The sequence below is a fragment of the Eumetopias jubatus genome, unplaced genomic scaffold (assembly GCF_037043125.1).
Source record: "Eumetopias jubatus isolate StellerSeaLion01/CBP00866 unplaced genomic scaffold, mEumJub1_p1.0 scaffold_14, whole genome shotgun sequence".
NCBI classification, from domain to species: domain Eukaryota; kingdom Metazoa; phylum Chordata; class Mammalia; order Carnivora; family Otariidae; genus Eumetopias; species Eumetopias jubatus.
In genome coordinates, this window is record NW_028274820.1 from 86,267,898 (window position 1) to 86,284,310 (window position 16,413).

The 16,413-nt window shown below is 35.2% G+C and overlaps 1 protein-coding gene across 1 annotated transcript in view; it reads left to right on the forward strand.

The window, feature by feature from the left end:
* KLHDC10 (kelch domain containing 10) overlaps window positions 1–16,413 on the forward strand; it is a 59,041-nt gene that overhangs the window by 24,868 nt on the left and 17,760 nt on the right. The window contains exon 2 of the mRNA XM_028106360.2: window positions 4,789–4,875. Within this exon, the coding sequence (XP_027962161.1) occupies window positions 4,789–4,875 (87 nt within the window). The remainder of the gene's footprint in view (window positions 1–4,788; window positions 4,876–16,413) is intronic.

Below are 16,413 nucleotides of genomic sequence, written 5' to 3' on the forward strand. Positions count from 1 at the left end.
AATTGTAGTTTTGAATATTAGTAAACTTGTGTTTTGTTCTTTTCCCAATCAGCACTTAACTTCAAGGCCTTACTGGTTTCTCTCCTTACCCTTTTCTTGTACCTTGTTTATTTGTTTCTGGGTTTTGTTTTTTTTTTTTAGCTCCAGATATATATCTTTGAGTAATTCTTTCCCCAGAAGTCTGAGGGAAACAAAATTTTTGTGTCCTTATACATTAAAAAATGTCGGAATTTCAATCTCACGATTGAGAGTTTGAGTAGATAAAGAATCTGGACCATCTGTTGAAAAGACTGTTCTTCCCCATTGAGAAGTCTTGTCACCTTTGTCAAAAGTCAATTGACCATAGATATTTGGGTTTACTTGTGGACTCTCAATTCTATTCCATTGATCTATATGTCCATCCTTATGCCAGTACTGAACTGTTTTGAATATTGTATCTTTGTAGTAAGTTTTGAAGTCAGAAAGTGTGAGTCTTCCAATTTAGTTCTTTTTCAAGATTGCTTTGGTTTTCTGGGTTCCTTGAATTTCCATATGAAGTATACCATTAGCTTGTCCACTTCTGGAAAAAAGGCAGTTGGAATTTTGGTTGAGATTGCTTAATTCTTTTATATCTTAACTTTGTGAAGTACTTTCTACTTCTTTTTCCTTCTGTACTGTATTCTGGTGAATTTCTTGGCTCTATCTTTTATTGTACTAATTAAGTTTGTTCATTAGTTCTTAGGTTTTTTACTTCAGTGATCAAAATTTAATTTCTGAGGGCTCCAATTGATTTCTTTTTTAAATAAATGTGTTATTATCTTGCATATCTCTGAGGATATTAATTGTATTTGATCTAAGGTCTTACCCTATTTAACCTGTCAACTTTCTTTGGGTGTGAGTTCTGTTAGTCACACTCATGCCTCTTTTTCATGTTTGAGTCTTGGTTTTACGCTCATTTCCTGTAAATGTTACATCTATTACTGCAGCATGTCTCCACTGATTGTAGGTAGAGATGGAATGGGACGGAGTGTACCATTGCCAGTCTTCTTTGTACAAGTGTCCCCTCTTCTACCTGGGAGTTAATATCCATCTAGGGTTCTGTCTTACTCTCTGATCCAGTGTTAATACTCATTGTTCCTACCTGGGGAGTGATACCTGTCTTGTTTAATGCCACTATTCCCATCTGGGAATACTTCTATTCCATAATGCTTGACCCAAAGAGGTAAATGGGGGAGAGGCTGATCTGCTTTGTAACTTCTGTGCTACCCGCCAATCTGTAAATTCTGTTAAGTTGTTTCAGTTCTTTCTGCTGTTATCTGCTTCTGGGCTTATTTTACTGTAAGGTCTGCTCTGACCACTTGCAGTAGCCCTTTACTCTGGGTGTATAGGACCATGTTTTTCATATTTCAGTGATTCCTCATAGTGTTAGTCCACTAAAAACATTTCTTGCTTTCTTTTGATTATGGATTTTTAAAAAAAAATGGCTTCTGTGTTATTTGCCGGGATTTGGGGAAAGGGGAGTGTGCTCAGCCTACCACCCTGTTTCAGTCAATGCCTATGTCATATTTATAATGAAATAAATTTAATAGAAAGGAAAAAAAATAAAAGTTAGCAAAAAATAGGGGTGCCTGGCTGGCTCAGTTGGCAGAGCATGTGACTCTTGATCTCTGGGTCCTGAGTTTGAGCTCCACGTCAGGTGTAGAGATTTCTTTAAAAAAATTATAAACATTAGCAAAAAACAAAATATTGAAGAAATTATGCTCTTTGTTTTTGTTTTGAAGAGTAGAAGCAATCACAAATGAAGATTGGCAGTTTGAATATATAAAAATCAAAGCTTCAGTGACCAAAAGTTCAGACCAGGAATATATCTATATGAAATTGGAAAGGCATATATTTGCTATGTTGCTGGTTTCTCTCTGTTTCTGATCTTTGGGTAAAGGAAGAAAATGTGGGTTCTGAAGTCAGCACCTACTTTGCATGAATAACCTCTGTAGAGTCAACATTAGCTTGTGCCTATGACAGACTTATGTTGGTGGCTGAGAGAGAAACAGGTCAGAGATGTTTGACAGAGCTCTGAGAAAACATCAAAAGGATTTTTTATTATAAGTGTCGTTCAGTAATTTTCAATATTATTCCCTTAGTGTTATTCTAAATTTGTTTGTATTTTTCCATTATAAAATATATCATGGAATTTTTGGATACTATAAAAGAGGCGATAATCCTCAATCCTAATCATAACCACTGTTAACACTTTGGTATGTTTCTTTACAGTATTTTTTTAACATAGTTAAAAAAATAAAGTAATATGATATTATTTTTCTTCCAGTCCAAAAGTAATGCCTACTCAATGGGAAAGCTTGGAAAATAAAGACCAGCATTAAGGAGAAAAATCCCAAAATCACTCATAATAACCACCCAAAGATAACCACAATTAAAATTTGTTGTATATCCTTCCTGTATTTTTCATGAATCTATACAAGCACTTTTTTCTTTACTAATATGGTATCATACTCTGGTACTATTTTGTACTTGCATTTTTTTGTTTACAATATATTGTGAATATTTTCTCATGTTAATAAATATTCTTGTATATACTTTTTAGTGTGTGGAATATGAACATATTTAAGTATGTTTATTTAGCATACTTACTTAACCATCTCCCTATCATTGGACATTGAAAGTGTTTCTAATTTTTTACCATTATAAATAATATCATAGTGAGTATCTTTGTCCATACATCTTTCCATGCATCTGTGATTGTTTCTTTAGGAATAAATTCCTAGAAGTGGAATAGCTGGGTCAAAGGGTATGTACATTTTAACACTTTTGATACATAAAAATGTCAAATTTTAAGCTAATCACTTGTTATATTCTGTCTTGTATTGCTATCTAATTGTTTTATGTGTCTGTCTTGTCTCCCTAATTAGAATATAAGCTTCTTGAGGTCAGGGGAAGTTTCTTATAAATCTTTTGTATCCTTTGACAGTATGGTTTACAATGTTGGACTTAGGAGTTATCAACAAAAATTGTATTGATTTAAAGCTGTGGTTCTCCAGACTTTTGGATATCATTAACTTGTAATTTAAAAAATATGTGTATTTTGGGGCTACACATAGGCTTGTAAATTTTCTATTTTTCCAAGAAAGAATAATAAAATCAAAACCAACTACCCATTTCCTATCACCTTCATTTCATAAAATAAAGCATATTTAATAACAAAAACTTCCTAATCCCTGAAAAAAAGACAGGCCTTTAAATGGAACACTACCTTTAAAAAAAAAAAAAAATCACTGCCTTGTCCATTTTTTTTTGCTTTTGTTTTTGTTTTGGGCTGGTCAGTCTTTACCTTAGCCTACTAGCAGCGGTCTGTAGACCAACATTTGGGCATTGCTGATTTAAAAGACTTAGACAGTTAAAAGATAACCCTTTTACAAAAATGAATATTTCTTCCCCTTGCCCAGGAGTCTGCCTTCTCCACGTTATAAGTACGTATGCACCAGTAATGCCATTTCATTACACACTATTTGTGTATCTCTATGTACAAGTACTACGGTAAACAAACCAGACCTTGCTGATTAACATCTAAATTTATTTTCAATTGCCAAACCCCAAAACTGTACACTTTCTAAGGAATTTGAGACAGGATAAGTGTGGTATAGTATAATGGAAAGAAGGCAGGTTTTACAGTCAGACACGCTGAGCTTGGATGCTGGGTCAGGCATTAAGTCACTTAATTTTCCTTTGGCTTCCTGACTTGTAAAATTAAGATGATAGTGTCTTCCTCAAAGTGTTTTTATGGCTACCGTTATGGCAATTACTTCACTGTAATATAATTACTTGTTTAGACATCTGCCTTTCTCACAAGACCAAGAGCTGTTGAGGGTAGGAGTCATCTCCTTGCACTATCCTAGGGCCTAGCCTAGGGTTCAAGGCATAGCAAATGCTTAATGAAATGACTGTTGAATCCATACAGGATTGTTGTGAGGATCAAATAAGATATGTGTGGAAGCTCTTTGTAAACTTTAAACTCTATATAAATTTAATTGTATTGCCAGTAAAAGCTTTCTTTGGGAACTATCAAACTTTGGGAAGAGAAAAAATTATCCCATTTACCAGTTTAGTAATGCTTTGTATTTTTCTACGATATTATAAGAAAACAAGTTTTAATTGGGATTAATATGGAGCTAATTTGCTTCCTGGAAAGGCAGATGAATTTTCTTTTTTCTCTCCCACAGTGGAAGTGCCAAGATAGTAAATGTTTGCTTTATTTGGTTGTCACCATAACATTTTAATTATAGCATTTTAATCAGCTTATTTCATATTCAAAGAATGGTGCCCATTGCTTTATCCTCTTAACCATTTAACTGATAAAAGATTACCAAACCTGGGAGAAAACAGAAGCCTGCATTATGCCAAATTAATTTTAGCCAGAGCTCCTTTTTTGACATTCACTGATTTTTTAAAAATGTCATAATTTCTAATCTGTTTGTAAAGCTTCTGGTGAATTTTTGCCACAAGATGGCATTGGTGATTATTGAATGCATGTTCTGTTGAACCAGAATTCTGAAAAATGGTGTACATGTTGTTTGTATTCTTTGGGGATGAGTTGAATACCTTCATCACTGCTTATATATTAATTTAATTTTGTTTTGACTTCCAAAACAGGGTTAAATGCTACTTTACATCACTTCTTTCTGTATTCAAGTATTGTTTTGTTTCCTGTTTTTCTGTCTTTATAACTACAGTAACTATGTATTATTTGCCATGTGTTGTATGTGTCTGACTTATTGCTGATAATTGTGGTAACAGGTAAGAAGAAAATACGATGGGACCCAGTTAGGAGGCGCTTCATTCAGTCCTGTCCCATCATAAGGATCCCTAACAGGTTTTTGAGAGGTGGGTGATAACTAGCAAGAGATCTGTGCTTCATATGGATGGGTTAAAGGGAACTTTGAATTTTCTAAACTCAAATCTCTCTGGTTTTTAAAAATTGTCTAAACAGTTAAAATTGGAGTAAGAAAAGTCTAGAACTTAATTTTAAACGTGTGTTTCATATTGACCACTGTTGGAATTGTAATTATAAGTTTTAGGGAGTTAGAATCACTTAATGTATATCAGATGGTAGATGGTAGAAATAAATCATCTAACTGATATCAGTATTATTCTACTACAACCATCTGAGAAAGAACTTGGAGTGAATAATCTATAAAATATGGGTGTGGGAAAGAATTTTCTAAATATCATTCTGAGGAAGAAATAAAGCTTAATTTATTTGATTGTATAAAATTAAAAACCTCTTATGTCAAAAACTATAAATAATGGCAGTCACTCCTTTGCTGTCCTGCCCACCGTTCCCATGCAGTGTATTCAATAAATTTAAGAAAAAGAAAACATAAATAACAAGATAAAGCGGGTAATATTTGTAACAAATGGTTACTATCATGAATATATAAGGAGCTCTTATAAACCAGTAGTTTAAAAAGCAAATACCCACTAGAAAAATAGTTAAAAGGACATGAATAATCAATTCAATTCAAAGGTCAATAAATATGAACAAATATTTATTTTTACTATTATGTAAATATAATTAAAATTATAAGATATCATTTTCACCTATGAGGTTGCTAAAGACTAAAAATAAGAATACCCAGTGTTGGCAAGGGTATGGGGACATGAAGCTCATACACTGAGGGAAGTGAAAATTTCACACAGCCTATCTGGATTCAATTTGGCAATATAATGTAAAAAAAAACCTAAAAATGGTGACATCCTTTGACCTAGTAATTCTTTCTTTTAGAAATGTTGCATTCCTTCTATTTCTTATTTTTTCCACCAAAAGATACTCTATACTGAAAAAAAAATCTCAAAAGACGGTTGAAAACTGGTTCACGCTATTTTTCGAGATACAACAAATTGTCAGACAAGCATGGCTAATGTGATTTAGACTTCAATAAATTACTTATAAGCCACTATATCTAATTTTGAGTGAAGATTATTAAAAAAAAAAAGTCTTGCAGCTGCTATAGATGTTCTATATCTAGTACCTAATCTATTTTTAGCAGCCATGTTCCACAGCATGGAAAGAATAAAATCTAGACTAAATGGGTCAAGATAAGATACTTAGGGTGGTATGCTATCTTTTAGAATAAATAATAATTTTATTGGTACAAATTAAGAAGATATAATTTTAGTGTTATGTGACATGAACCATTGTGCATACATGGCCAAGCAGGCACATCAAATTCTGTAACATTTTTTTCTACTTATAAACTAGAATGCTAATTTATTGTTTTACAATGAGAAAGCTAACTTGGGCTGACTAAATTTAAGTACAATTAAGAAATTGTTTAATTAGCACATAGAATTTAATATAATACCAATTTTGTCCAATTATAAATATAAAAAAGCAAAGGAAGCAATGAAATAACATCATGTCTGGATGGTGAAATTTTATTTTCTTTTGAATATTCTGTTTTTCAATTTTTTAATCATGGAAAAAAGAGGTTAGCACAGGTAAGTTGCACACCTTTGATTATTCTGTAAGCCCTAACTTGCCTCCAACCGTGGCTGAGAAAGATGTCTCTGTCAGTGCTGAGGGAGGCGGGAGGAAACCCAGCATCACCATCATCAGTCACCAGTGACTGCCTCTAAGTCAGTGGTCTTGTCTTAGTTCTCTCCTTCTTTGACCTGTTTGTAGTGTTTGATGCTGTTGACCACCTGCACCCTCTTAAATTTTCCTCTTCTTTTGGGTTACTTTACTGTACAATCCTAGATGTTTTCTTCTTCTCTTTGTTCATTCTGTTTCCCCTCACTAGCTTCTTTCTTCGTACCCACTAGAGGTGGGTATTGCTCCAACGTTCTGTCCTTTCCATTATCTCCTTTGGTTCTCTCATCAGCTTTCACAGACTTAATTCTCTTCGTTCGTTCGTTCATTCTTTCATTCTTTTAGTATTTCTTGATTGCTTCCTGTGTAACAGGCAGTGTACTAGCTCAATATCTAGATAATAGAGAATCAGATAAAGAAACAATTACAGCAAATAATTTGAGTATAATTCTTTGTGATAAGTGCTGATGAGGTAGGATGGTATGGGATTACACAGAAGAGGTACCTGACTCAGCTTGTGGGGAGCAAGGAGAAGAGTGGCCATCAGGATAACTTCAGAAGAGATGTACTTGAAGGCTGAGTAGGTGTTAATGAGCAATGGAGGGTTAGAACATCTCAAATCATGAGGACCGCACAGCTTAAGTAAAGGCAGTTAGGCAGAACAGAGCATAGACTCTCAGAGAACTGTAGGGAGTTTAGCATAGTGGGAAAGAGTATGGAGAGAAGAAGCTGGAGAAGGCCCAGATCAAGTGGGGGTACCACCCAAGGGGAGTTTTCAAAATCACTTTGTTTTTTTAACCAGTGAAGAGGTTTAACTGAAAGACCAGTTATGAGGTTATTATAGTTATCAAGGTGAGAAGTGATCGAGCCTGCTGTGAAGGTGGTTGTAATAAGAGCAGAGAGTAGGGAATTGATTTGAAATATAAGGAAGAAGAATTTGATGGGACTTGATTGATTTGACGAATACTGAAGAGGAGGAGCTTTCTGTGTGGACCATTGTACTCTTTATATGTGTTATATAGGTCGATAGTGGGGCAGATTTGAGAGAAAAGATGATACATTCAGTTTATAAGCTCCCCATAATAGTAACCTTGAACCCTCAGCATAAGAGTTATTTCCAGGGAAAGCTCCTTGGAAGGCCTATCTCTGTTCTGATGCCACCCTCTGTGTACCTGCCTGTATCATAGCACTTATCACACTGAATTATAGTCATTGCTTTCCTTGTCTGTGCCTGCCGTTAGACTGTAAGCTCTGTAAGGGCAGGAGTAGTGGGACAGTGCCTTTCATTTCTTTATCTCCAGTCTGTAGCACAGTGCATGTGGTAGGTATATCATGTGTATTTCAGTCCAACTGAATTATTAAAAAGGCCACTGTCAGGGAATAAGATGGGACTAAAATTTTCATACGTTCTCAACTTCCCTCTGGTGGTGTGACTGTAAACTAATGAGTTGTTGAGAACACAAACATGCTGTTGTTTATTGTTTTCTTAGATTAAAAAAAAAATCTGTGCTTTTGAAATTGCCACTTTCAAGCCTCCCATTTTGGGAATCCTATACATTACCTCTGTTGATTCTGGTTTAAACAGTTTCAAAGGGCTCATTTTCTGTCACTGGATTCCTTTACTAGATCCTGCATTTTTTCATAAAGATATCTCTACCAATTAAAAGTGTGGTGTGAAACAATACTGGTGTGATAAAAACAATAGGTTTCCATTAGAAAATGATGGCCTAAATGTATCCATTTACATTTCCATGCTTCTTAATATCATTGCAAAAGACAAAACAGACATAAGAGAAAGAACAAATCCTAATTGTAGAAAAGGAAGGCTTTGAAGCCAGATTATCTATGTCTGAATCCAGGCTCTACCATTTACCAACTGTGTGACTTTGGGCAAGTTCCTTACTCTTTTTTTGTTTTTTTTTTTTTTGGTCTTCAATTTCCTCCTCTGTAAAATGAAGACGATGATAGGAGTACCTACCTCCTAGGATTATTGTGAGATCAAGAGAGAGATTATGTGCAGAGCACTTTGAGTTTTTACATTTAGCCAATGTTGAATTAATCTTAGCTGCTTTCATTATTATTCTATAATACCAGAAATTCTAAGGAATTTCAGGGTAATAGAAAGCAGTTGGAATTATATTGATTGAGAAACCAGAACAGAATAAAATGGAATCCAAAATAGGTGCTCATGCTGCACGCTGCAAGTCCGAGAATTCTTAGTAAGACATCTTTCCTGAAACTCCAAGCCCAGCGTCAGCAAGTATGGGAGTAGGGAGCAGGTGTAGGAAAAATGTCACATCAAAGCAAATAATTAAGGGACTTCCTCCAAAACAGTTATTTCCCTTACTTCTCTCTCTTCATATTAAGAGCTCTGGCAACAGCATTAGTTCTAGGATAAAGCTATGAGGACAGCTCCTCAAGTGGAGTTAGGGGATTTGCTTTGGGGAAGGTTGAGCAGGGTATGTTCGTATGGACTGGGATTGGAGAGAGAGTGGGGGCACAAAGCGGAGCTTTGGATGAGGGAGGTGGAACAGGGACAGGAAAAGAAAGGGAGCTCCATCAAGGTGTGATGTTACATTAAAGGACCATACCATCAAAATATGGCCTTTCTCATTCTGGCAATACCAAGGCAAAGCTACTTACCTTTTCTCTACTTCTAAAGGGCAACCTGTCTGTCAGTGTACCACTTACCTGCAGAAGCCCACAGTGAGAGAGCCCTCCCATTTGGAGGTTTGGAGGCAAAGTACTACAACTATCGAGGAAACCCATGTCTCTCACATTCACTAACCAATGTAGTCCTTCATTTATTAATATAAATAGGTGATCAAGGCCCATCAGACGTTTGAGGGAGATTAGACTTGAAAGAGGATGACTAAGATGAACAGATGAAACACCTGACCGTAGTGGAAACAGAGATAATGAGGAGGCAGAATGGAACTTTGGGAAGATCTGATCATAGATTTCCTCAGAGTCAAGAGTGAATTGGGTCCATAAATAAAAACTAGCTGTTGCAGAGAAAAATGAATGATTAAAGAATTAGTTCTGTGTTGAAGTCTTGATTGCTGACATAAAAATGCAGTTGGAGTGTTAAAAGACAAGCTTAAGACCAATTTTTATGAAAATAAAAAAGCAATATAGAGACCATAATACAAGAAGACCAAAAGAGAAAATACATGAGAGAAATTCATACTTTGAGGATAAAAATACATGAGAGAAATTCATACTTTGAGGATATCCATTTCATAGAGTTACAGAAGGAAAGATCAGACAGTGGAAGAGAGAAAATAAAGAAATACAGAATATTTCCCTATACTTAAGAAAGACTCTGACTTTTCAAGTGTAAAGGGCCCACCAAGGAACAGGCAGGAAGAACACAAAAACAAGAGCGTGTATCTGTACATTGCTGAACTCCTTATGATTCCAGAGACAGGAAATAGTGTACATTTTCTTAGTCTTAGACCAAGACTAAGAATCAGACTGGTGTTGGATTTCTCACCTGCAAAATGATTTGCTAAGAAGTACCTTCAGTGTTCTGAGAGAAAATTATTTTGAACAGAACTCTGTACCCAGCCTCACTAATGTTTAAGTGGGGATAAAAATAAATGAGAAGTCTGAAAATTTACAACACATACCCTTTTTGACAAGATTACTTTGAAGAGGTACTCCCAGTAAAATGAAAACAAATCCAAGAAAGAGGGAGATTGGGATATAGGAAGCAACAGTGTGCAAAGAAACCAGTAAAACTTAAGAACTATGTCCAAATAAAGGGACTGTGAAGCCAAGTTTAATTGTTAAGAAAAGATTTATAAAAATACAGAATAAGATAAATGTGTGTATGTATGTGTGTATATATGTTTTATATATATAACATTCTGTAGCTAAAAATACAGAATAATATAAATACGTGTGTGTGTGTATATTTGTATGTGTATATATATAGATATAAGTAACATTCTATAACATTTCAGACGTTTTAAACATCTTAAAACTGCTTAAGGTCATCTAATTTTTTGTTCCAGAATTTACAGGTGTAATATGGGCTTATTAAAATTCAAATAATACGGAAATATATAGGGTGAAAAATGAATATCCTTATCTCAAGTATATATAACAAATTTGAACAGATTAGTAAGAAAAAAACCAGACATCTCAATAGAATGTATTAAAGGCTTGAGCAGACATTTCTCAAAAGAAAAAACTCTAGTTGGCCAATAAACAGGAAAAGGTACCCAATCTCATTAGTAATGAGACAAATGCCTTTTAAAATGCCTTTTAAAACCACAATGAAATGGGTCTACAAACTGATAAGAATTGCTAAATTAAAAAGACTGACAATACCAATAAGTATTTTGTAAACAGTTTGACCTTACCTAGCAAAGGTAAAGATTTCCATATATTGGGGCTCAGAAATTACATTTCTAGATTTATAACCAACAAATGGGGGTCCCTGTGCACCTGAAAACATGTTTATAGCAGCATTAAGAACCACTAATTTGAAACAACCCAAATGTCTATTCATGCAGTGTAGAGTGGATAAATCGTGGTATATATTCGTACAAAGAAATACTATGTTTTTTTTTTTTTAAAGGTTTTATTTATTTATTTGTCAGGGAGAGAGCGCGTAAGTACAAGCAGGGGGTTGGCAGACAGAGGGAGAAGCAGGCTCCCTGCTGAGCAAGGAGCCTAATGCGGGACTCGATCCCAGGACTCTGGGATCATGACCTGAGCCAAAGGCAGATGCTTAACTGACTGAGCCACCCAGGCGTCCCAAGAAATACTATTTGACAATGGAAATGAACAGACTACTTCACCCCAAACAACGTGAATGAATCTCAGAAACATAATTATGAATGAAGGAGCCCAGAAAGAATACATACTATATCATTCTACTAAAATATACTTCAAAACTAGGCCAAAATAGGGGCACCTGAGTGGCTCAGTCGTTAAGTGTCTGCCTTCGGCTCAGGTCATAATCGCAGTGTCCTGGGATCGAGCCCCGCATCATCGAGCTCCCTGCTCAGTGGGAAGCCTGCTTCTCCCTCTCCCACTCCCCCTGCTTGTGTTCCTTCTCTCATTGTCTCTGTCAAATAAATTAAAAAATAAAAAATAAAAAAAAACCCTAGGCCAAAATAAACAATACTGTTTAGGGATGCATATTAGGTATAATAAAGCTATTAAAAGAAAGCAAGTTTTATGATTGCCATCAAAATAGGAAATACATTTCCTCTAGAAGTGAAGGAGGTGAATGGAGGGAGTTGTGACCAAAAGGAGCAGGTAAGGGGGCATCTGGGTGCTGACAATATTCAGTATTTTGACCTGAGTGATGATTACCTTTTTGATAATTTGTTAAGCTATACATTTATAGTTATATGTGTTCCTATACATGTGTTATATTTCACAATAATGTTAAATTAAAAAAGCAAAGGTCCTGCTTCACATTTTTACTCTTCACCTTATTCCCCTCTCCAGAATTAATCACTGTTAATAGCCAAGTTTTTTTTTTCTGTATGTGGTTTGTTTGTTTATTTGAGAGAGAGAAGAGAGAAAGAGAGAAAGAGCGTGCACGGGAGCATGCTCCGGAGCCTGGGGGGAAGGTGGGGAGGGGTAGAGGGAGAGAGAGAATCTTAACCAGCCTCCACAGCCGAGCACGGAGCCCCACGCGGGGATCGATTTCACCACCGTGAGATCATGACCTAAGCGGAAATCACAAGTCAGTCGCTTAACCGACTGAGTCACCCAGTTACCCCTGTATGTGGTTTATTCTTAATATTGTTCGGAAAACAAAAATTTATGGTTTTTACAAAAGATTTATTAGAGAGAGAGAGGGAAGGCACATGTGCATGCCAGCGGCAGGGGCCAGAGGGAGAGAGAGAATCCTCAGGTGGACTCCATGCTGAGTGAGGAGCTGGGAAGCCAGGCTCAATCCCAGGGCCCTTGAGATCATGACCTGAGTTGAAATGAAGAGTCGGCCGTTTAACTGACTGAGCCACCCAGGCGCCCCAAGTTTAGGTGTTTTAAAAAAATATTAGAGGTAATAGGATGTAGATCTTCTAAAAGAAAAGGAAAGAAAAATAAGAAAGCTTAATTATTTTAATAAAATCAGCAAAGTGGAAAAATCAAGATTTTCTTGCTATCAAAAAAAGTGTCTAATAAAATTTGATACTCAGTGTGTTCGTTTTGTTAAAATGCATCAAGCTGTACTCTTACATGCAATTTTCTGTATGTTACATTTCAATAAAAATCTTATTTCAAAAAAACCATACCCATTCCTGGTAAGGAAAAAATTTGCAGGCATCCAAGAATAAAGGAAAATTTATTTTATTGATAGGCTATCTATAAGAAACCAATTGCAAATATTATATATAATGGTGAAACATTACCAATATCCTCATTAAAGTAAAAATAAGACAGAAATGCTCAGTATCATCTCCACTCTTTAACCTTGTTCTGGAGGTTTCAGCCAGTACTGTAGAAGACAAAGAAAAAATAAAAGGTACATATATTGGAAAGAAAGAGCTGACAGTTGTCATTAATAACATGTACATGATTGTCTAGTATAAAATTCTAGATAGTTAATGATAACTAATACCAGAATTCAGACAGTTGGCCGGATAAAATTTGAACTTGCAAAGATAAATTACTTCTCTATGTATTAACAACAACCAACTAGAAAATAAAATAAAGAGATATCAATTCACCATTATGTGGAAAATTTTAAAGTACCTAGAAATAAAAAGCAAGAAGAAAACAATGAAACTATGCTAATGGCTATCGAAAAAGATGAGGATAAATGGCTAGAGATTGTTCCTTCATGACATAATTTCAGACTCAACAGAGAAGCTACAAGAATGGTAAAAAAATTCTATACCATTAGCCCAGATTCCCCAAATGTTAACATTTGATCACATTTGCTTGATCCTGGTCCCTCTCTTCTCTTGCCTCCCGTCTTCCCTTTCACCCCCCCCTTTCTCTCTGTATATAACACATATATACATATGCACATGCATATTGGTTTTGTTTGAACTATTTGAGGTTAAGCTTCATACATGATGCCCCATTACTCCTAAATACTTTAGTGTCTGTTCTTGAAAAACAAATATTCTTTTTGACTGCAGAACTAGTACCCAAAATAAGAAATTAACACTATTAACGCCATAAGTAATGGATAAAATTAACACTAGTATCTAATTTACAGACCTTTCAGATTTTGCCAATTATTCTAACGATGTCCTTTGTAGTAAAAGAAAATCCCAAATCGTGTGTTGCATTCAGTTTTCATATATCTTTAGCTTTGACACTGGTTATTTTTGAACATTGTAGACTAGTTATATTGTGGAATGTCCCTTAGTTTGTGTTTGTCTCATGTTTTTTCATGATTACATTCAGCTTATGCATTTTTTGCTCTATCAGCTTATGCAATATGGTTCTATCACATTGCATCTATAAGAGTTTAAAGCATATATTCCTCTGACCCAGAAGTACTCAGACATTTGCATATGAACATATATAAAGGAAGCTTTGTTAAAGTATTGTAATGGTGAAAACATTGGCTAATCACCTGATCAGATGTTACCTTATGTTGGACACCCAGCTTCTTTCTTCCTTTGGGCTAGAAACTAAAGCCCATTTCCCTGGTTACCATGAGCTCTGGCTTCTGCCCTGGGGTAAAGAGCAAGTGTTTGTGACAAGGTGAGCACATAGGAGAAGATGGCTCAGACATCATAGGTACACATTCCCTTAGCTGGATGTTGTCTTCTGGATATTGGGAATTCACTTCTGCATACAGGTTCAGTTTTAATTTTTCGCTTTTTTATGTTTGAATTGTTTACATTTTCTAGTGGAAGTTCCTGAATCAGGTAACCTAATTCAATGAGTGATTTTATTAGTAGCAAGCCATTTTTAGGAAAGTGAGATCTGCACATGGAGAATTTGGGGGAGGATTCAGAGAACTATTTAACAATCTAAAATCCAATTTTATTTTGGTCAAGGCTGATGAGACTGTGCTATATCCCACATAATGAAAAGCAGTGCTTAGTCTCCATGGCATTAGCCCTGACAAATTCCCATGATTTATTCAAAGTAAAATTTGACTTTCTGATATGTTAGTTACTCTTGGGCTATAAGTATGTACAAAGAAATCTCTAGTTACTGACTAAAGAGAAAGAAGAGTTACCCCTTTACTCCCAGCTATCAGACTTCTTGACAGCATGTTTAATATTTATCAAACATTGATCAGATGCTCTTTACCCAGCAGTTTAATTTGCACAGATAATGAAATTACTTACAAAAGCCAGCAATTGAGTTAGACCAGCTCTGTTCAATAAAAATGTAAGCCACAAATTTAAAAATTTCTAGTAGTCACAATAAAGTAAAAGGTGGCATTAATTTTAATACTTTTATTTAACTCAGGGCACCAGAAATATTTCAACATACATTCAGTACAAAAATTAGTAATTTTACATTCATTTTTGGATACTAAGTCTTTGAAATCCAGTGGGTATTTTACATTGAAATCATATCTCAGTTTGGACCATCCTCATTTCAAGTGCTCAGTGTTAATATGTGGCTAGTGGCTACTGCATTGGGCAGTGCAGGACTAGACCAAAAGCTCTAGAGGACAAAAATGGTAGTGGTCCTATCACTGTATCCCCAGCACCTTACGCAGTACCTGGTACATAGCAAGTATCCAGTAATATTTTTGGCTTAATGAGTGAATGAGTGGATAAATAGAAAACCATCTTGTCACTAACTCCTCAACCTTTAATCTGTTTGAGTTATATTTGTCACAAAAATAGTTGTCAGTTAACTCATAATGGAATATCTGCTCTACAGCCATTGAGAGAAAATCCTGGAATATACTGTATATGTCTTTTCATATGTGTCCAAAAGCAGTTTTAAAAAATTATCTGTTGACTCCAGGGAGTAAAGCAAATGACATTATAGAGATTATTAGAGTTCCCATCTCTTGACCACAGCAACTCTCTTAACGTTTTTTCTTCAAATTTGTCTCACTAATTTTTAGAAGCATTTCTGTTTTGAGAAGACCATTGCATTTCCAACCCCTGCCCCTGAAATCGTATATCTCTTAAGTATAATGATATCAAAGTCCACTGAGAGCTGTACACTGTTTTGATCATGCCTGTCACTGTTTACTTTGACCTGAAGTTAAAATCAATGAAACTCCTAGTGTCTTTTATATAGCTCCAACTGTTTTAGGTGTTACAGGTAATACAGGATAATTGTCATACATGATTTTTGCCCTTGAGGAGCTTATAATGTATTTGGAGAAGAAAAACAAATGTTAACAAAATGAGTAGAGAAAAATTAAGTTTATAAACTTTTGCTTAGTGTTTTTTGTGTGCCTTAGGCTTGGTGCTAGAAAGGTGAATGCAGGTACATTCCTCTTTCTTCAAATAGCTTACAGATACTTGGAAAGATTCATATATAAACCAATAAACATTTTAATAAAGTATGAAAAATCTGTGAGGTACAGGAATAATATCCCCTTATACAGACGAGGAAGCTGAGATACATTGAGGGTCAGTGACTTGCTCAAGGTAGCAGTTAGAAAAAACCTGGATTCAAATCTAGATATTTGTAGGAGGCTTTGCTTTTTCTTCCACACCACACTTTCTGTGTTTCAAGATTCCTAGAAAGAGAAATTGAGTTCTTCAGTTGAGGTAAATCACAGCTCATGAGTAAATTTTCTAACTAATTATAGTTTGCCTAATATTATATTCATGTATTTACACAGTTACGGTGTAATCTTATTGTGTGTGTATATCCTATTATTTGAATTACAGGCTACTGAACTTTAAGGGCCCTACGGT